Below are 23527 nucleotides of genomic sequence, written 5' to 3' on the forward strand. Positions count from 1 at the left end.
TCACATCCGCTAACGTATCGAAAAATTCGGATACTTTTGGACCTTTCGCGTCCCCTGAGAAGACCGGTAAGAGGGGAATCATTCCACCTAATCCGCCTAACGTTATTTGATTACCAGCTAACGTCGCTCGCAGAGGTTCTTCTCTATCTCTCTCCATCCCAACTTATATCTATCTTATGAGTAACTTAAAATTTATCTTATTTCAAATTATCAACTAGTTGTCTCTCTTTTCGAATCAGATCTACACCACTTGTGAGAGTCTATTAGGGGGTTTTTTTTTTTGTAGTTTCGAACCCCACTCCTGAAAACCACTGTGAGAGTAGCCGGGGTTACGGAGTAGGTAGTACTCGTGAGAGTAGCTGGGGTTACGGAGTAGGTAGTACTCGTGTAACACTTAATCGGCACCAGTCGGTAGGACTAGTTCTCTAGGATGCAGATCACTAAATCTGATCTTAAATATTTCATAGGAGAGCGATTACTGCTATATGATCCGAACGGCGAAGTTCAGATGCTCGTCAGGATTCCGTGACACCAGTTAATCACACTTATTATACGAGGATTAACACGCGTATGAGATCTGATTCGGAATCAATTTAAGAGACATTTAAGTAAATTTAACAAGAGTAAATTTAATAATTCAAAACAAAACGAAAACAAATTACAACGAACGAGGGATATCAATAAGACAATTAAGCCACACGAGATATAGTCTAAGACTTATTCTATACTGATGCGCGATCGAGAGAGAGAGCTCACAAAATTATTATAAACCATACGACCTGGTTAGTTGTCGTTCGTCTTCCTCTCTGTAGGTAAGGGACATCTTGTAGTTTAGTGGGCCTCACTCTTTGGTATAGCCCAGAAGTAGGAAGTGGAAAGAAGGTGTAAAGTTTGAGGAGGGTTTAGGTGAAGGTGAAGTGAAAAGATGGATAGGAAAGGTAAAAGGAAAGTTGTGTTCCATGGGTTCCCATGGCGTCTGCACCGCATTTATTAAAAATAAATTAACAATGTACAAAATAGCAAATATATACAATGATAACAACAATGATAGCTACAAATAAACGTATGAACATTGAAGACAATGGTGCCGTGCACAAAGAAGCATACCCACAACTTGTGGGTTGCATGATACCTGTACATATGAACAACCCATTCATAGTCCACAAAACAAATGTCCTGTTTGGCAGCTTGTGGATCGGAAAGTCCTATATTAACATAGATACCGTTGACACCTTTGTGAGTATGATGTGATACTTCTGTCCATGCACTTAAAGTGTCCTAGAAGGAGAAGATCAGTTAAGTATGTTGATGCTTTTAGCAAAGTCATTGAATGCTTTATATAATTTCTTATTATTAATAAAGCTTTTAAGTTGGCATGGCCAAAGTTCGTTTTCTTCGTTAACCCTGTCTATTAATGTTTTCCTTTGATTCCTGAAGTTTGGACAAAGATAAATGATGTGTTCTGGTGTGTCTGCTTCCTGTAAGAGACATTGACATATACCGTCTGTCTTCTTCAGAAACCTTTTTAGGTAATTTCTGAAGTTGCCATGTCCTGTCAACAGTTGTGTAGTGTTGAAGTTAGGCAAGAAAAATCTGTTTTCATTTCGGTGTTGTACATCTGGAATGTAGTCATGTGTTATTCTGCCTGTGGTACCCTCATCCCACCTTTTCTGCCATCTATACCAGATGTGTTCCCTAATTTTCTTTTTTAACCAGGTGACAGGAGTGTAGTTATAATAGCAGATGTTTGTTCCTTTGGTGGCAGTGCGGGCCAGAAGGTCCGCCCTTTCGTTTCCTTGTATGTTTGCATGTCCTTTTATCCAATTTAGATTAATAGTTATTTTCCGTTTAAGTTGTTTAAGAATGTTGATGCTTTCCCTTACCACAACCAGTTTGATGTTCAACTTTTTAATCTGAAGTAGTGCCACTCTACTGTCACTGAGAATCGTGACCCTGGTGATGTTATATTTCTGTCTGTTTTCATTAATCCATTTAAGAGCCCTAAATATTGCAAATGATTCCGCTTGATTTGCTGTGCAATGGTTCTCTAGTTTGAATCTGGCTTGATAGATGTTTTTGTCGTTATTTTTCACTACAATTGAACTGCCCACTCCTGTTTCTGACTTTGACCCGTCCGTAAAAATGCAATACCCGTTTGGTATTGTGCTGTCATTCATATTGAAGAGTTCATCTATCGAAAAACTTGGGTGAAATGCATGTTCCTGTGGTTCATTATCCAGTTTAAAATTGTGAATGTAATCAGCTATGGTCTTTGCTTCTTCTCTGACTCCTATTTTCTCCGTATCTCTATAAAATGTTTCACTGTTGATGTTACCCGATGATAGTTTTAATTGTAGAAAATGCCATACCTTTTCAGTGATTATAAGATCGATTGGAAGAAGATTTGCTATTGTGAGGATGGCGTCGGTAGGAGCTGTCCTATATGATTTTGTTATCGATATTGCAGACATGCGTTGAGCAGAAAGGAGTTTCCTTTTAATGTGAGTTTTTGGAACCGATTCCCCCCAGATCTCACAGCCATAAGTGATCATCGGTTCTATTACAGCAGTGTAGAGTAATCTACAAGCTTTACTATCGTATCCCCGTAGGTAAGGGACACCTTGTAGATAGAGTTCATGTACTTCTTCATTGGGAGATCGATATGTGCACAAATATAAAATTATCTTTACTAAGTTCAGACTCGGGACTTAGTCTATGGGACTCGTTTAAGGGCGTTGGTCATCAGGAGGAAAAACGTATGGAGTTTGACGCTTCGGATCTGTCGAAGAACTCCTCGAATTCGGACTAAATTCCCTTATATCTCAAGATTTTCTTCCAATCATCTGCTTGAACTTCGTTCATGTGAGCGGATGAAAGGGGAATTAAAGAGGGGTCGATAGTTCCCATCTGAGTGAGATTTTTAACCAGATAAGGGAAAGTCAGAGGATGTTCTCTTCTGTGAAAGGAAGTAGCATCTGTTATCTGGTTTTTTTCCATGTTAAAACAGTATTTTTTCACAAAAATGAAGTAATATTTTGTGTCGATATTTTACCATTATTAATAAAAATTATTAAATTAGACCCAGGGCCTTTCGGGTCTCACACTANTGTGAAAGGAAGTAGCATCTGTTATCTGGTTTTTTTCCATGTTAAAACAGTATTTTTTCACAAAAATGAAGTAATATTTTGTGTCGATATTTTACCATTATTAATAAAAATTATTAAATTAGACCCAGGGCCTTTCGGGTCTCACACTTTAATTTATAGGAATAATTTTAAAATGGTTTACTTTTACTTAAATAAATTACTACGATTATTTATTTTTTTTGAACGAATTTTAACTTCATACTTGATCTTTATGTACCTCTAAACCAAATCATACACAATAGATCATTTTAATAGTGGGATTAGTATTTTAAATTTACGTGCACAGATAATAAATAACAGAAAATTCATACAGTACTTTGTTACAGATATTATTCATAAAAACATCGAGAAAGGATGAAATTTATAATTAAGATAAGTCAGAATATTCTTTGAATTTGTGACATGCATTTAATATAGTTAGATGAAACAATAAAATTAACTAAGTTTTGTATACCTCTGAAAGAGAAATTTTCACAAATCTTGCTTAACAAATTATAAAGTTTAAATGTAAAAGTTGTTGAACAATTTTAAATAAAGAATATTCTCCATAGATTAAAAAAAAATCTGATAAGAGTAATGTTATAGTTAGAATTGACAGTTTGTGCTTTTGAATGTCAGTTCGAAATCTGTGTTAAGAAACAATACTTTTCAAATTTACAGAAATTTCCTGTATCCAGTTCCATAATAGATATATCTGTAAATATGTTTAATCAAATTTGTATGACCATTTTTCAAATTAAAAGTATAGAATTCTTGTATAAATTATTTAACAATCAATAATACTGTAAGTATTTAAATTCCTTTGAATATGATAGTTATATATGTTTTAAATAAGAATTTCCATACATTTCATCGTGGAAATTGTTTATCAATATGTGTCAGGAAAAAGTGTGTTACATTTGTACTGTAATGTTTTCATAGTAAACTATTTTTTTAATCCTTTTTATTTACCCATACTAATGAATAATTTTATTTTTCATACTAATGAATAACTATTTCTAGATGCCTTGTATGTGCAGTATACCTGGTTGCGTAGAAAAATACTGTATATATTTAGTGTCTATATTTAAGTTTCCACAGGATTTGATTTGAAAAGCAAACCAATGGATTAGAGAATTTGTAGAAAAAATAACTTATTATTTTAAACGTTTTAACAATTATGCATTAAAAAGTATGAATTATGTTTAGGTGAAAATATATATTAAATTGTTAACTAATCTGCATTACCACTTAGCATATTCTGTTGTAATATATATATATAAAACATTAAATACAAGTTTCTGTAAGGTTAAAAATACTGTCTAATAAATAATGTTAAAAAAACTTAATTTATATTTGTTGNTTGACTTTAGTATAAAGTTACACTGGTTGTATAGTTAACGTAATGAAGTAATACAGTTGAAGATGGCCCATCATTCAAGTCAAAATGTTAGTATTTCTCCAACCTTAATCACTAATAAATGTGTTGATTATTTTATTTTTAAAGTAAATGTACAAAAAAGCTTAAAAAATACAAAACAGATAAAAAGTTACTTCTTGATGTTTAAATGTCTCAACATTAAAATCTTAAATTTATTGCAAAATGTTCAATTAATGTGATAAACATTAAGTCGATACATACAATTGAGCTAGTGAAATTATAACAAATTAAAGATTAGTGCTTTTTATCCACTTTTAGGTGAAATGACTATTTTTATTTATATACTTTTATTATGCTATTGTATTCTGGTAGAAGCTAATGCCATTGGAGCATGCTGCTAGTTACAAATGTAGACAGTATAAATGGAAGACCTTATAGTAAAACAGTAATACTTCCATGATTGTACATAAAAAATACTATTGTATTAGGAACTAATGACAAGATACAATACGTTTAATTTGAAATACATTTTTCTTTGACAAAAATGAAAATTGTTTATGTAATGCCATTAAAGCATACAGTATATTCTAATCTTTGACTCACAAGTCATTCCATTTACAGTAAAGTATGCAAGATATTTAATTAATCCTGCATGCAATAGTCATTCTATTTACAGTAATTCATTTTCCTTACACCAAAATAAACTTGTAAATTACTTAATGAGCAATTTCTTCAGTATAATCAGCTTTCTTTTCATTACTTTTCAAGTTTCAAGATTTATTATGAAATATTTTAATAGATTTTGCAGAATTATCTTTATTTAAAACAAATTGATATTAATACAAATATCATTTATAGATGGTAGAACTTTTCACTCAATCTACTTGATAAAATAAAAATCAAATATGATATTAAATTGAAAACATTCAATTGGATTTACTATCTGTAAATACAAACAAAATGTAAATGTGCTAGTATACATGATCATTATCAGTATGGATTTCTAAAACACTTTCTCCTTTATTCTGCATCATTTTCTGAATGTTTTCCTTTTGTGCTTCACTAGGTTTTTTCATAGAATATCCTGAATCTCTCTTCTTGGATTTTTGTTTAGTTGATTTGTATCTAGTTTGCTTTGTAATATTTTTTTGCAATTTGTAATTTTTATTTGCAGGTATATTGTTGCAGGTAGTGCCTGAATTATTGTTAAATGAGGATTCCACTAAAATTTTTCTCAACCAATCTCACATATTTGTATTTCATCCAATTTTCTTTTTTTCACTATTGCATGAACTGCATTTAAGTTTTTTCCAATTCACAATATTCAGATGATTGATCAATAGTTTTAGTTTCCTTACTTATGCATACACGGTAATTTTCTACACTCTTAAAAAGTGTATTTGGATCATCAGCCAAAATGTCACAAGATAATTCATTTGCTGCATTCCTGTTAGAGGTTTCTTTTTCTGTTTTGATTACTGCATGGATGTGCTTACACATGTTTAAACTCACTTCGTAATCCAGACATGTACATGAATACATATGCACGCACACATTGCATATGTTACATAACAACTTGCATCTAGTATGATCTTCAATGTTCTCATTTTTTTTTTCCACCACATATATACAATTTGTTATGCTTTGTGATTTTACTTGCCATTGTATACTGTCAATGACGTTGGTAATATCACAAAATGCTATTGCTTCACTTTCTTTGTAACTTTTATGTATTTTTGCTTGCCTGTGTGAAATAGTCCCCTTGCACATCTTTATGATGCGTTCAAACAATTTGTCACGAGTCATCTTTAACAACACATCAATACAATGGTCCACCCTCTTGTTCACTTTACCTTCCAAATAACAATGTTTTAAAACTCTATGCATGGCCTCCAAATACATGTTTGTGTTTATGCCAAGACCCTTTCTATAACAGTATGCCCACACTTTAAAATGGGAAGCATAAGTATGAACAAAATACTTTTGAAATTCTTCAGTTTCTTTTTTGTTTAATGATTGAATGAATTCCTTTATCAGATTTTCAAATTTTTCTGGATTTGGTTCTTCAAGAAGAACTCGTAGCATCTTGTATATAAGTGCTTGTGTAACCTTATCAGGGAAAGATGAGATAACTTTTTTACGCCAGGCACTATCTACATGCCATGTGCACAATAACTGATGTGTAGCTGGAACCATAATATCTTTCCATGCATTGTAAATTGCAGATGCATCATCAGACATAAAAACAATGGTTTCCAGTTTTCCAAGCTTTTCTCTGACAGCAGCAAAAAACAAAGAATACGTGGTTGTGTCTATTCGATTGCTTAAGCAGTATGCACATGGTAGACCACTTCCAAATTCATCAACTGTTAATATAGTACTAACATAAAAATCATATGCAGTAGTGCCATGAGTGAAGTCCACACAGATCATCTGCTGTCCTAGCATCTTTAATAATTCTTGTTGTATTGGTAACATGATTATCAAAATAAAATCTTCTTTGCCAAGTTTCTGTTGAGCATCAACTTCCCCTTGTAAGGAACCAAGTCCGAGCATTATTTTTAGTTACTTTTATTTTGCTTTTATTATATTTTTGTTTGGGGCTTATGTTTAGTTAGGACGAAGGTTTCCTCACCCGTCACCTTAGAAAGTTAAAAAAGAGAAGATAAAACCAACTCACTGACGAAGAAAAGAAAACGCCATAGCTAACATTTGCACTCATGTGCACGCCCGAGCAGCAGATAGTAAGTCCGCACTGAAGAGGGGGAACCCCACAAACTTAGGAACTTGTTAAACCTTAAAAAGAAGGAAACATCCCGATAATTGTTAAACAAAATAATCTACAAGGTTAACAAAGTATTGTTGGGAATTAAGCTACCAGATAAACAAGAGAAAAGTGAATGTTACATGTAAGTATGTAAATGAGGGGAGTGTCACACTTAGAAATTGTGACGTCACCTCAGACTATAAAAAGCGTACCTCAAGTGAAGACAGGAGAAGTGAGCTCCTGCAAAGAACAAGCGTTGGTGTGCTTAGTAGCAGTGAACGAGAGGTGTCCAATAGGAAAATAGTCCAAGGCGATTGAAGTATTCAATTTGTGGATCGAGGATAGACAAAGTCTTGAGTTGAGAAAAAGGTTCCTAGTATAATTGAGGTGACGGTTAGGATTTGTAGTTATAAGATATTTTGTACCTAAGTTAAGGATTGATTTTGTCGGAATTCCAAGGGAAATAGTTTTAAGTTAGATTGAGATTGAGTTTTGTCGGGTTGACTGTTGATTGATTTTATTTGAATAAATTTGTTGATTTGTTGTAAATATTGTACATAGTTATTTATCGAACTTGATTAAACATTTTTATTGGTTTTTTACTAAATTGGTCCTTAATTTACTCCGGTGCACACAAACAGTCCAGGCCTGGCAACAATAAACACAAATCCGCGTAAAGTACCCGTTAGGTAACGGCTCTTTCCGGTACAAGAATTGTTGTAGAGCGATAAGATAAAATATAGTACTTTACACCCTTGCTGTTTAAAATATAAAACTGGAGACTGTTCTAATGTTTTCATTTTATCCACCCATAGCTGCACACTGATCTTATCTTCAGGATGATATTTCTTCTTTTCCTGAATGTTGTATGCAAACTTGATATTTTGCAAATCTTTTCTTGTCACAAGATGAATGCGGGTAAGTTCATTACTTGCAGAATCACGAATATCATCTAAGATTCTCTGCAGGGTGACACACCATTAGCAAGTTTTCCTAAAAAGTAAAGTATTGATAATTAATAATTTATTACTTTTTCCAAATCAACCAGTAAAATACACTTTACCTGCAATAACTGCTTTTTCACTATCAGACAAATGGATGTGTGCAAGACTGAGATTGTGTCCACAGTGGTTTTTATGGTATTTAACTACTATNTAAAAAGTAAAGTATTGATAATTAATAATTTATTACTTTTTCCAAATCAACCAGTAAAATACACTTTACCTGCAATAACTGCTTTTTCACTATCAGACAAATGGATGTGTGCAAGACTGAGATTGTGTCCACAGTGGTTTTTATGGTATTTAACTACTATTGAATTTGATCTAATAAACACCTCAATAGAAGCAAGACGTATCTTTCCACTTTTGCAAGATCCCTGTGATTTTATTTGACGTTTCCCACATCCTTTTGGAACATAATTTCCTGAGCAATGACATGTATAGATTTTTTTTAATTCTGCCATCAGAAAGTGTTGTTGGACCATTACATGATATAAAAGATGATTTTAGCAACTTCTCTTCTTTATCTTTCCAGACAAAAAATTCTAGTGAGAAAAAGTACAATATTAATTAGTTTCTCAGATGAATAACTTTTATACATTTCTTTTTTGTAACTTAATAATAGCAATTACAATAAGCTGTTTATTTCTTCCAATTAAACAAAGACACTCCACAAAAAGTTTACTTTTAGGAAAACAAGTAAGAACAGTTATTTACACTAAGTCTTGCAACTACACATAAAACACAACTTATAAAAATCCAAACCAGCTAAAAACTAAATATCAGATATAAATTAACTAAACGTAACTTCTACCCAAAAACTAGTATTCTATTCATTGTTATACAGTGTTTAATCTTAATATTTGTCGTACTACAAAACTTTATCTGTTAATTTAAATACACTTTTAACATGACATGTTTCAGATATACCATTAATTTAAGAATCAGCTATACTGAGAACTACTTTAAAAACACTAAAATTATGGTTTAACAGTTAAAACTTACCTGACATATCATTAAACGTTAGGTGTTCTTCACATTCTTTATAGCTGTGTTTTTCAATACAGTGCTGTCTTAAACTTTTAATTGAGACACATGCCAGGTTCAAACATTCTTCACTTACAGAAAATGGACATGGCAAATTTTTTCCTAATTGACATGTCACAACATTGTGTAAAAGACATTGATGTCTAATTAAGCTTTTCTTTGCCTTGTACTCTTTGTCACAAATGTTGCAAGGAAACATTTCCAATGCACACTTATTTAAATTTATATCTGAAAAGAAAACTCACAAGTGAAAAAGCAATTTACAAATAACTGTTCCCTCTCACAACAACATGAGGTCTAGGCTAATTGACCAGCATTTCCTATTTCAGTGGGTTGACGTCATTCAGCTGACCAATCAGCGCGTTGTGCCATCTGGATCTCTAGCCGCACGTAGTTCAAAGCTGCTTTATCTTCGCTGCAGCGATCCCTTGCAGCAAATGTTTAAAAACGGTTCGCTACATTGCAGTGCAGCATTTACAAACATTTTCAGAGTGTTCGCTGTAAAGTGCTTCTCGAGTGCTGCATAAAAAAAACGCGGCCATTCGGACTCGAGTGAGGAAGAAGGTGAGTGGAGCTTCAGGTGTGATTTGGCAGCGTACGTGAGACAAAGAGAGAGTCTCAGAGATGGACAAAGAAATATCCGTGATAGACTCACAGAAATTAAAAACGAATCTTCGCATCGTAACCGCTGACAGTCGTGTCACTCGAAGGAAAAAAGGGAGATCCTTCCAACTTTTCATAAGACCCTCATTAAGGATATTGCAAAAAAAAAAAAACCATCTTCGAAGGCCTCACAGACTAGCATTGGGTACCCCTTTTCTGATTTCTAACTTTCCTTTACCTTGTAGGGCAGAGGGCGCCACCGCTTGACCTTTCCCCTCTGACCTCACTTGGTCCTCGGACACCAATCTGGAGAGACGCTTTCGTATGCCGACCTTCGCTTTTGTTACGCCAATCTTTCGGAGTCAGCTTCGACGACGAATTGTACAGTTATTCAACTTAGGCCTTTGTAAATAGCCCGTAGTCGTGGGGAAATAAAATATGGTATTTCCAAGGAATCAGTCTCCTCATTAATCTTGTCCAACGAACAAAGGACGTGGAACACGTGGGCGAGATCGGAACTACTATCACACGAGGTAGGATAAAATTCGGATCTATTCTATCGAAACGCCTCGACGGATTTTAGCTCCATCGCTAAAACCTATCCCCTATTTTCTTATTTTAGTTTAATATTAGTTTTAAGTCTTATTTGTTATTAGCGTTTAAGATAGTTTTCGATTTTCTCGCGATGAATTTTAATAATGGTTCTTTATGCCGCATACTATAATTCGGGATTTTGTTTGTGTAACCTTGTTTGCGAATCTGATTGTTTCTAACTGTTGGGACATGAAATTAGCACTGGCATCTTAAAGAAGCCTGTAATTGTTTCTAGCCTTAATTAAAGTTTTCCTTTTTTGTACTTTGGTTCCACGAGTCTTCATTAAAGAAGAAAACCATATACTTTCACAGATACAAAGACGTCGATTTGAAGGAAAATCGGTGGAAGTTGATTGCCGAGGAAATTAATTTGACAGGTAAGTAAAGTTTGCATAAGATAGGCCTAATTCGGTGTAAAATGAACAGTCAACTTTGAAGCACGTGCATTTGTATATTATTTCTTATGTAAATAAATGATTTAGGTTATTAATAAGAATTTTTGGGCTTTAAACATATAAAACTTGCTAAATATGACTCAATTTATATTTAATGATATGAAAAAAAATATCAATAACTTGAATACCAAAGAGTTTAGGCAATATTTTGATAGAAATAGATTTATATAATAAAACATTCTAAAAATATTTAATAGGTGATAGTTAATAATAACAAATATGATTATCAAATATTGAGGGGTGGCTTTTTGTAATAATAATTTGTAAATTAAATTAATCAGCTGCAGTCCTTCAAGAATACACTTAAAAAAACCTTTTAAGTAGAATTTAAGACAGATTTAACAATAAGTTTACAAACCTAGCATACATAAATCATTAAAAACAAAAATACCCATACAAAGTACAGAATGGCAAAATATCACTGTATATTGAATGAATGTCTTGTAAAAGCTTAATTGTATTTTATCAAGTATTAAGAAACAATGCTGTTAATTTTAAATGATTATTATTTATAAATATTTTAACATGGAATTTTGTTTTCTGTTGTTATTATTTTGAATTGAAGAAGTAAAGTAAAAATGGAAGAATCTTGTAGATATTTACAGGAAAGAAAATAAAAATTATAGATGAAAAAACTAGATGTGGTACTGGCGTGGACGACCTCCACAATTGTAAATGGAAATGGTTTCCACAAATGCACCTTCTAACGAATATATTCAATAGACAGGATGAACAATTTTCACAGTATGTAACAGAAATATATTATTAAATATTATAATGAATGGTGGGTACTTGTGAATCTTTATCCCAGATGGTGGCGCCGCCCTGGCGACCAACATCTCAACTAGTACCTGTATCCCCTCGAAACAAATTAACTCGGCTGGCTAACCTACCAACACACGTGTTATCAACTTAGTTTTGTTATTTTAACGTTGTTAATTAAAACTTTGCAATAATTTTAAGAAAAAGTTAACAAACAATTAAATTAGTTTAAATTATCGTTTATTTTAAAGTATATTACATGTCTACATAGCTGTTTACATAATTCCATATTACTGGCATATAGTTTGCGGCTGCCATATTTCCGCGATTGCTTTTAATATGTTTTCAAAAGCATTTCCTTGTCCCAATGACTTTTTCCACATAAACTCTGCAAGGTAAGACTCCAGATGATGGCGAGCCGTGCCTCGTTGTTTTTTGTTGCGCCACTTAGCGGAGCCCCACAGTCTTTCAATGTTTTGAGTGTACACCCGTTGTTGAATCAACGAAATTATATTTATGGTTTACAGTAAAATGACTGTAACCTGCTCTTTCTAATTCATCCGTCCTGTAAGCTCGCCAACAGTCAGAATAAATTGTTGATTCTTGTTCAATGTGCTCCACGATTTTTGTCATTAGTGTGGTTGATTCTCTATTAGGAACTGGAACGAGAAAACAATCACCAGTTTCTCGGCATATTCTGCCGAATATCCACTGTTGTGGAAGAACCCTTCCAGCGTTGCTTTTTCGCCTTGTGAAAAGCGTTTCGTCAATTTCCACGATTTTTCCAGGACCGCCTGTTCGGTTGTTTCAACAAATGTAAAAAACATACCTCCCTCAAAAAACTATTCCAGTCTATAGTTGTTTTGTTGCAAATATTTAGATGTTTTCGACACCACTTTATAGACGTAACTTCCTCCGTCCAATGGTAAATAAATCTTACCGCCGTTAAAAATGGTATCCGTGATCCGCTAAACCAATTATTAGAACGGATGCTTATCATTACATCACAGCTACTTATGGTGCATCTCCAAACGCCTTTAGATATATTTAATTTCATTTCATGCCCATTTTTACATATTCGAGCACTAGGTAAAATACCTTTTTCTTGAAAAAATAATACAGATTCTTCTTCGGTGCGTGGCAAATCGTATAATGAAGACATTTTTTTCTTTCTCACAAAGGTTTGGAAAACACGTGTCTGTTGAAAGGTCAACTGGCCGAGTTAATTTGTTTCGAGGGGATACAAGTACTAGTTGAAATGTTGGTCGCCAGGGCGGCGCCACCATCTGGGATAAAGATTCACAAGTACCGAATGGTGATATAAGACAATAAAAAGTCATAGTTAAAAACAAATTTTTTTAAAGTTGAAAAATAATCTAGATAAAACTTCACTTATATAATTTTTTTTTATTTTATTAGTAATTGTAGCAATCTTTCATTAAATGATGACATACAAAGGGAAGATTTGGAAGAGATGTATCCTGTCCAGGTGTCTTATCCAGGAAGTCCGAATTTTCACTTTTTCAATGTAATATATTGTTATGTTCTATTCAAAAGTTAGTATATGGTTTATATGTTGTTAGTAAATTAATCATTTCTTATCTCAAGTTATTTAATAATAATGTTAAATGCTCTTACATACATCAAATATTTTTCCTTTAGTTTATATTTGTATTCTTAAGTCTACATTCATGTTTTAATTTTATTATTTGTAGTTTAGTTTTTTCATCTACTATGTAGAGCCTATATACATATATATTTCAGTTTCATTTATAATTTTTAGGGATACTTCAAAAGATGTACAGTTCCTTGCACATCGTCGTCGTCTACGGAACAATCTTTGCTACCAAAGCATTGGAAAAAATAAGGAAGATAATGTGCATACTTTAATTCATCTGACAGAGACAATGGTGAACAAACAGCAAAAAGAGGACGAGCTGTATCATTATTGGGTGCGTTTACTTTTTGCTAGCTTCCAAGCTCGCCGAGCTGACACCTAGCACTGCCTGACATCATACTAGCCCGCTGGTAAAAGTATACACAGTAATGGTGGCTTCCGGTTTAGTATCAGCGGCTGTAGCTATAATTTCTCAACTGCAGTCATTAGATTCGTAGTCTGAAGATGATGATCTGTTGCTAGAATGTGCAATATCTGCAGTAGAAGCTGAGGCGAATTCATCTAGTGGTGAGAATAGCAAGTCATTTGAGAAAGTAAAAGGGTATGTTGGGTACACCGTGACAAGATACCGATCAAAGGATTTTCAAGAACATTTTCAATTAAATAGAACAACTGTGGACATTTTAATGTCAAAATTAGCACCCTTACTTAAACAGAATTCAAGAGGACAATGCCCATTGACGGTGGAGAAAAAAATATTTTGCAGTCTCTACTTGTTATTGAATCAAGCTCCGTTCATGTAAAGTACAGATCTATATCGTTAATTGAGATTCAAAATGTATATATTTTTTGAATTAAAAGAAAACTATAAAGAATTCTTAAATGATACTTTAAACATAACTTTTTTATACTGTAAAACAGAATTTAACAATTTTTAACATCATAAATTTTGTAAATTCTTGATCTTTTTGTGTCAATTAAATATAACCACACCATATTTTTATATTTTAAAAGTAAATTTACACATACAGAAGCTAAAAATGGTACAACTAAGATTAAATACTCTGTTTGCATAAAATTACAGTTTGTCCCTCTTACGTTCTTCTCCAATAGGTAATAAATTACTTTAAGACTTCATAATTTTTAGATGTTTGTCTATCAGTTAAAATCCCTAAATTTGATAAACCATTAAATTCAAAGCAGCCCCACACCATAACAGAACCACCACCTTGTTCACTGCTGAAAAACTGCACTCGTCTTTCCTTATACCATGCCAGTAATTAGACCATACAAATTAAATTTCTTTTCATTACTGTAAAGGACTGAGAGCTATCAGTCATTTCACAGCATGTGATCTTTGGTCTATTCTTGCATTCTTGCCAATTTTGTTACTGATGATTTTTTTATCAGGGTATCAAATTTCACATTTGCAGCTGCTGAAATTCTTTGACAAACAGTGCTTTTTGATATTTTTAATCCATTTTCACAGAAAATTTGACAAGCTAATTTATTCTGTTGTGATGCAAGATGCACAGTTCTATCACTACCACTTTGACATATGATTTTGGACTTTCCTGATCAATGTTTAGAAGGTATTAGTGATGTTTCTCCAAAATTTTATAAATTTCAGAGTAAATCTGTTCATTTAAACTGCAATTTCCTTGAAACTACAGCCTTCTGCTTTTAATTTCCATATTCATGTAATTTCTTCCATACTAAAATCTTTTCCATGTGGAATTTTGGAAAGTTTTGATTCAGTATTTAAATTACTACTTGACAACAAAGTAAAAGTGCTGTGTGATGCCATTTATTTTTATAATTATAAGTTTCTTATGCTTCAAATTTTGCAATTTTGTTTTATTACCTATACTTTTGGGAAACCAAAAAATATATTTTTGTTGTTAAATTATTAATATAATGATTAATTTTGAAATTTTCAAAAATCTGTAAAATAATTTGCATATACAAATGAAATCATTTCTCTTAAATTCCTAACTTAACCTAAGTGTGGCTATAATTAATTAACAGACTGTGTAATGCTGTTAATATATTGCATTACAGTATATACAGATTATCAATATATATGTATATACAATACTATGTAGCAACTTAACACGCATTTTCATTTTCAGGTTAGCTGAGGATTGATTTAATGTATGCAGATGAACGGCTCGGAAAATACTGCATGAATTTTTGTCTGCACTTCTGGACTTAAATAAAATAGAAGGCATACTTTCTTGGCCAAACCAAGAAAAAGCATTTAAAACAAGTGAATATTATATGAAACGGTTTGGTTTTCCTGGAGTGATTGGAGTTGTAGATGGTAAACATATGGCTATTAAAGTCCCCAGGAATGACCATTCATCCTATCATAATAGGAAACAATTTTATTCAATCATCCTCCAGGCTGTATGCAACGAGAAGTTGCTATTCACGGATTGTTACGTAGGAGAGGCGGGATCGGTTCACAATGCCTGTGTCTATCGTCGATTCACTTTATCTAAGAGAATTGATGAAGGTGTAGGATTTCCGAAAGACACTCACCTCCTTGGTGATGCAGCCTATCCCTTAAACAAATACTTGTTAACACCATATTGAGACAATGGCCATTTAACTGAAATTCAGTTGTACTTCGATACTAAGCTTTCCAAATGCAGAAGCTCAATTGAAAGAGTATTTGAGTTGTATTTTGGTCGGTTCAGACGCTTCAAACTTCTCAATATGCATTGATTGGACTTAATGGTGATGCTCATTATGGCAGAATGCATTCTCCACAACTTTTCTGTCTTAAAAGATGAAACTAATATTGAAGAGGAAAGATTAGTTGGAGTGCCAGTAGTAATTGAAAATGTCCAAGCAAGAAGAGAGGCACAAAATAAGCGTAATAATTTAGCTAACACTCTTTTTGCAAGGCGAATACAGCATTAATTTAATGACATTAATACATTTTTAGCATTTATTTTTTAAATAATGAATTCATTATTTTATATCACTTCGTGTTTATATGAGGTGTTTGTTGTTTGAACACCCACTGTATAACTTTTTGTATGTATATATATATATCAAATATTAAGTAATTAAGGTATATCCAAAAGTTTATGAAATAAAGATTACATCAAGAATATTAAAAATGAGTTTTTGTTTACTTCATATGAAATAAAATCTTTTTGTTTTCAATATAAAAAGAACTTTATTTATAATTTTTCTAAAATTTTATTTAGCACTTCATGGAGCTTTTCACGCTGTTTCTTCCTTTCCTCCCTCCTCTCCTGTATTTCTCTTATATCATTTAAAGCTTTCACCAACTCGCTGCTTTCTCTTTTTCTCTTACGAGAACTGGTTGCGGATGATGATGTGCAGGCAACAGGAGACGGGGATGACATGGGAGTGGAACTTGAGTGTGAATTTACTCTCACTTCATCTGTGTTGCTACAAGTAGCAACAGAGAAAATATCTGGTCGTCTCCCAATGGCATCGTCCATTAAAGAATAAAATTCCCAATGTTTCTGGTTTTTACCGGATTGGGAATTGTGGAGTTTGATTTTTTAAATGTTTTTTTTTTTTTTTCAGTCCTCGCCATTTGGTGTCAACCTGGGCTGGAGTGACTGAAAACTCCTCCTTGTTTAATTTATTTGAAATTATCCTTCATATCTATAATATTAAAGAAGGTTGTTAGAAATTATTTATGAAAGGTTCACAGGTACAATGTTATAATTTGACAAGCAGTAGGCTACAACCTGAATATTTGTATATTGGGGTAATTCAAACTTCTCCCTGTGTTCATTGTATAACAAAATTAATTGAATGGTCCTGGCTTTGGGCCACTGGAAGCCACAGGGTTCCTCTATAAAAGATAGAAAATATTTAGCATATGTAGCCCTTATTATAACAGATTAATTAATTAAAAATTCTAAAATTTAACAATCGGCGCTAATTACATCGTGATCTTAGTTTATCGGTTTATCCTTTCAACAATTTCATTTGAAATCAAAAATTTGACTTACCAGCAAGGATACTCGGTCCAACTGAAGCAGTGGAAAGAGTCGTCAAAGCCAATTCTCTGGCATAATTTACATCTGTAATGAAGCCTCTGTTATTGAAATAGGATTTATGATATAAAATTATACACTTTTAGGAATCTCTTTTTACTTACCTTCCATCATCTGACGACAAACGACTTCATTAACGCGTAGTTGAACTTCTTTTCTGTCCGGTAAAGAAACAGTAACGCCGTACATGGACGCACATTATTTGAACTAACACCAAGCTCGTTGTAAATTCTCCGGGCACGCGGAGTGCACTAGGAATGCTAGCAATGATGTCACGGGTGCGAAAAGTATACTCCGTGCTCGTTGGTAGCTAACAAAAAGTATACAGGCTGAGCGCGCTAGGGGCGAGATTGGAGCTAAAAGTATACGCACCCATTGTGTCAGTTTCGCTGACAGATTAAGAAACCTTTCTCCACAAAAGCGAGCAGAGACTCGTTTTAAGTTATGTAAAACATTACAAAAGAACATTTATAAATGTTCTTTTATAACGTTTTACATAATTTATTGTATACATAATCATGTTGTACTGTACATAATAACATTTTGCAAATAAAACATTCTGATATTTAAAAATTATTTTATTTCTGATTTTTACATTTTATTATACATTTGTTATTCGATACGATTTACGTAATCTAATTGCCATGGTAAAATATTATTTTTTTGAAAATAAGTAGGAAATTCCTCTGTAATGTCTCTTGCGCATTGTGAATAATTATGCTGTTGACATGGTCTTTGAAGAAGAGATGATGATTCACTTCCTATCTCCTTTCTCCACTGTCCTTCTATAATAGTTCCACCAGCAGTCTCTTTATCAGTAAAATGGGGGCACAATAATATTTCATGTCTGTATTAACTTTACATTCTTTTGTCATCACAAAATTATGCAGACACACAAGGTTTTATGATACTATTGTGGCGCCCGTCGGCAACGTGCCGATTCGAACGATAGAGGGCGCAAGAAAAGGAAAAAAGGGAACTTTGAACTGGTCACCCACTTTCCGACCAACAGCTACTGGAAACGGACGTTAGAACAAGCGGTCAGCACAAACATGTGGTGTTCAGAGTGAGAAGTACGCGATCCCGCGAGCGAAATGGTACAAAATAAGTCTCATGACACAAAGTATTATTTTTCTCACTGAACAGGTTCGTTTATTTGATCCCAACTTTACAATTTTTTGAATCTTATGCGTATACCGGTGCTCAATGGTACACCTCGAAAACAGTTGTCTATTACTCACGCGACAAAAACCTGAAGAGGACCAAAATTACTTAATCTAACTTACACTAACTTACACTAACTTATGACTAAAGAAGAAAGAATATAGAATATAGAGATAGACTAGGAAAGAAGTAGAAATACCCGGGTTTAGGTTCGGTGAGCCCTTGGTTGGAGAACACTTCGGACTAAGAGGCCTCCCCTCGATGATCTCTCTCTCTGTCTCTGCACTTTTTGTTCTTAGGTCACTTCTTATTTTGTAGACCTTTCGTCTACAATCTTCGTCTTCCGGATTGAGTCGTCTTTTATCACCTCTCACTTGTAGACTTTTCGTCTGCAGTCCTTCCTTTTTCTTTTCTCTCTGTTTGCTTTGTCTCAGATCACTTCACTTGTAGGAGCACCTCTCTGTTCGCTCCTGCCTACTCGAGATCTCCCTTCAATCTGATATTCTTTCTTTCTGTTTTTGCCTCCGGGCCTCACTCCCTTCTCCTTTGTTCTTTATTTCTTCGAAAAGGGTAATCCCCCCAAGGGCAAAAAGGGTTCAGACAAAGAAAATTATAGGAAGGTTTAGGGAAAAGAAAGTTCTAGATGGTTTTAGACAAAGAGAAAGGAAAGTCTAACACTAATATAACAAAAAAAATATAAGAAAATATAACATATCATGGCTGACGGCCACAAACAACTTTAACCTACGATCGATGTTAGGCTGTAAATACATTGTATTGTACATTACTGTATGTGAGGGTCGTAAAAGCGCGTCGAAATTACGACTAATTACGAAACTTTTACGTCAGAGAGTTTCGAAGATAGAATTGGGTCAAGAGGGTGTGTTAATGACAGAACCCAGATGGGACGAAAACTTTTTCGAATTGTAAAACAAACGCGACGCGATGATAAACAGGGGGGAATGTCGACAGAGAGAAAGAGCTTTGTCGAGATGCGAACAAGTGTCGGGCAATTGAGAAAAAGGGGGTCTAAAAACAAAAGGGACATCTGTTAAGTCCGAACGCGGTAGGAGATAAATGGCCACAAGAACATCTGATGGACCATTTAAGTTCAAAGATGTCCGAGAGAAGGGCCATAACAGAGAAAAATAGGAGCGCGAACATTAAAAGCCCCGTCATCACCTCTCCGACCTTTTCCCGACCCGGATCGGTCTCAAGTTTCGCCTAGAAACAAAGGAATGACCAATCGGGATAAGAGAGAGGGCGAACGGGACCAATCAAAAGGGTGAGATTCGGGGAAAATCTTATAAAACCCCCGAATCTCAAGGACAAAGGAGAGATTCTCAGCCGCTTCTCTCCGAAGAGGAGTTCTAATAAACGGTTTTCGTGTAAAACACTGGTCATCTTTGTCTCCTACCGCCACCACCCACATACGTTTGACCCTAGGTTTTCCTGACGCGCAATTAACGTATTGCCCCCTAAAGTCGGCGACCTTACACTGTATATATTCGTAAATAAAGAAAGGGATATTAATTCCGACTGGACGTATTCTCATCAACATCGAGCGATTCGCATAAAGGATCGAACCCCAAACTATCAACAGTTTCTGGAGAAGATTCAATGCATCTGCATAGAATTTTCCAATGCACAGAAAGAATACCAAATGTATTTTCTATAACACGTCTAGCTCGGCTGAAGTCTGTAGTTAAATATATTTTTTTGTTGTTGTTGTTAATTGTCTGCCAGGGTATGGTCGAAGTAAATAAGTTTATAATGGAAATGCCTCGTCATCAACCATAAAATATGGTAGATCACTAGGCATTCCACTTATTGGTAACGATTGTGGCCACTCCAATTTTCCTGTTTCCAGCGATCTGCCAAGACTCGAATGGGAAAATATACCTCCATCGCTTCTTCTACCAAATCCTCCTATATCGACATATATAAATCTAAATTTGGCATAGCTTACAGCTAGGGGAACTTTACTAAAGTTTCCTTTATAATTATAATATAAAAAGCCTGTATTTGGAGGGCAAACCATTTGTATATGTTTCCCATCTATAGCACCAACACAATGAGGAAAAATCCATCTTTCTTCAAATTCCATAGCAAGATTGGCAAATCCCTCTCTGCTCGGAAACTTTACATATTCCTTTGCCAATACAAGCCAAATAGCTTCGCAAGTTTTTTTAATAATAGTACAAACTGTTCATCTACCCATTCGAAATCCAAAAGCTTGAAAAATTTGATAATTTCAACTTGCTAAATACCTAAAATTATAAAACAAATCATTTATCACTGGCATTTATAATTTATTATTGTATTTCCTTATTTAAATACAGTAGAGCGTCGATTTTCCGAATCAATTGGGGACTGGGGTTGTCCGGATAACTGATTTACGCACGAAAAAATAGTTTAACGTATCCGATGTCGAAATTTTTCTCCATTGCGTGTCGCTTCGCGTTGAATTTTCGTCGATGTTAAGCCTAACAAAGACTATTGTATCGTTAAAAATTATTTTTATTTTGTACAAACAAAATTAATATATTGAAAAATATAAAAATAATAAAAAAATTATACTTCAGATGTTAATTTAGTATCAAAAACGTAAAATATTTGAGTAGCCCAAGACATAGCCAAAGATTGAAGCGCCACAGCACTGGCGAAAATTTAAATTTGCTGACTGGAATTCTTTCGGATGATTGACTTTCGGAAAATCGACGCTCTACTGTATATAAAAATTTTCAATATGGATATAAAACGAGATATCCAAATTAAGTCTTATTTGATTTAAAATATAACTATAAACATATAAGTTTTGAATATCAACCTTATATTTAAATCCACCTTTAAACGATTTTTTATGAATTAAAAAATGAAATGAGGAATCCTATATCTTATATCTAATCGTAAAAATTATTCTCTGAATCAATGGATAAAGTTATTTTAAACTTATATTGGTGGCAAAAATTAAAATTTAAACAAACTAGAACTATATCAGTGGAAAGTATGCTTGCTTGCTTATCGATATAAAATCACAAATAATGTTTTATTTCAATCGATCAATAGTAAATATCGCTTAATAAACTCAAAATTCCTTACTTTAATGTGACTTCTCTCGAAGATATGGCTTTACGAAAATTCGAATCTTTTTTGCGTATTAATGGCCCTACAGAGCAATTCATCGAATGACTCTTTCGTCAGTCTAAATAACCTAAAAAGTGTTATAATAAATTTTTTGTTATACATATATTTTCTTACTAAAGAAAATAAAAATTAGTATAAACGATCCTATCTTAAAAAAAAAAAAAACTCCCTTTCTCATTCAGTCTCATCTCTCGCACCAAATTAGCATGGTAACCATGTAATTCACGGTTTTTTTAAATATCTTTTACCCAACATCGTTTTCTTTTCGAAGTATTTTTTTTACTCAATGGTTAGTAAACAAATCTGGTTAGCAACAGAATATTGGAATCAACTATTTTTGTTTTTCGAGATGACGTTTTCGCTTGCTTGCAAATGATTGGCTGCTTAAAATTCGCAATCACTTCTCGCTTTTGGTTGTAGGGTCAATTTCGCTAAATGAATAAAAATCGCTTTTCGCATTCGCTTTCGCTATTCGCTCAGTGTGAACTAAGCTTTACAGACGTGGAGAAAACCCGGAAAACTCCACGTGACAAGCCTGTCTGAGCGAGGCGCGAACTCACGACCGAACTCGTAGTGTTCAGGGTACGAAGACCGCTTGACCAATGATGAGCTAAAACCAGTTTTTTTTTTAAAAAAAAGTATTTTTAGGGTTCCTACCCACATTTTTGTTTTAAAATCAATGACTTTCTCTGGTTAACTTTATACAAATTCCTTGACCCTCACGTCCTTTACAATATGGAACATTGATAAACAGAGCCGTAACTAGGCAGGTGCAACAGGTCCACCCGCACAGGGCCCACTTGGAAGGGGGACCCAAACTGCTGTTAACAAGAAATTATATTTTTAAATTTTACATTTTTTCGCCTTTCTACAGCGCGGTTCGACGATTACATTTCGCCTTACTTAGACCATAGATATGTGCTCACCAGTGTTCCCAACTGTGGCGACTTTTAGAGTGACGTAGTGAGGTAGCGGAGACCTCAGACAAAAGTAGCGACTTTTGATATTTTTTAATTAATTTATTTTTTGAGAAATTTAAATTTATGTTTATAGTTTTCAATTTACAGATTTTTCTCTACTTTATAGAGCTTTCTGGCAACTACTAATATGATTACAATATACAAACTGCATTTCTAGATTTTTCTACAGTGTGCAGAGCTTGACACACTATTATATCTGTAAAGGTAACATTTTGTAACAAAAATAAATGTATCCAAGGATTTTTTTTAAATTACTAAATTGTAAACGGTAACTCCCGAATAAAATCTTAGTCTCGAGGTTGTAAAAGGTGTGCNAGATACTGGCAACACGTTGATCGATTATTATTTGTCTAATTACTTGGTATAAAATTTGCTTGCAGATTTCCATAGCGACCAGGATAGCGTCTTTCGTCTTGAGCTAAAATTGTGTTTTATATATACTTGAATACTTTCTATTAAATTAAGAGTTTATAAATAAATGATCTAATTCAATAAATTAGTATTGGATTCACAGTTTAAATTATTAATGCAACGATATATATGTGCTGTCTGCCGAGAAAAGATGCTCCACCAAGGTCTTATATGGAAAACCAGTCTCTATTCAGTTGTTAGACACGTGAATAAAAAAATTCGGAAAACATTATACCCATTATCCACGCTTAGAATACAATGTGCAGTGATTATATACACACTGTAATTGAAGTTATTGGAAGACATTGTTCTCTGCTACAAAGTTTAAAGTTATCATTTTGCTACACTACATATAAGGGCCTTCGTTTCTTGTACCATCAAGCCGACAAATGAGAAAAAACTCATCGCAATATCTCAAACTTT

At 33.6% G+C, this 23527-nt stretch overlaps 1 protein-coding gene and 1 pseudogene across 1 annotated transcript; one reads left to right on the plus strand and one right to left on the minus strand.

Annotated features, from left to right (window-relative positions):
- Positions 1 to 5798: 5798 nt before the first annotated feature.
- LOC111612815 lies at positions 5799 to 8788 on the minus strand. The gene is made up of 4 exons (XM_023354070.1): positions 8498 to 8788; positions 8337 to 8423; positions 7890 to 8255; positions 5799 to 7037 (listed from the first exon to the last, which is right to left on the minus strand). The coding sequence occupies exons 1-4, from the start codon at positions 8757 to 8759 to the stop codon at positions 5806 to 5808; spliced, it is 1947 nt and encodes a 648-aa protein (XP_023209838.1). The 5' UTR covers positions 8760 to 8788; the 3' UTR covers positions 5799 to 5805.
- A 247-nt stretch (positions 8789 to 9035) lies between these two features.
- Positions 9036 to 18973, plus strand: LOC111612812 (annotated as a pseudogene).
- Positions 18974 to 23527: the final 4554 nt, after the last annotated feature.

The sequence above is a fragment of the Centruroides sculpturatus genome, unplaced genomic scaffold, assembly GCF_000671375.1.
Source record: "Centruroides sculpturatus isolate CEXI.00-Female unplaced genomic scaffold, Cexi_2.0 scaffold1744, whole genome shotgun sequence".
Taxonomy (NCBI): Eukaryota; Metazoa; Arthropoda; class Arachnida; order Scorpiones; family Buthidae; genus Centruroides; species Centruroides sculpturatus.

Coding starts and splice junctions, on each gene's coding strand:
- LOC111612815 (XM_023354070.1), bottom strand. CDS start 8,759: ATGGTCCAACAACACTTTCTGATGGCAGAATTAAAAAAAATCTATACA. Junction 8,256..8,336: donor TGAAAAAGCAGTTATTGCAG/GTAAAGTGTATT, acceptor GGAAAACTTGCT/AATGGTGTGTCACCCTGCAG. Junction 7,038..7,889: donor TGTGTGCACCGGAGTAAATT/AAGGACCAATTT, acceptor GTTCCTTACAAG/GGGAAGTTGATGCTCAACAG.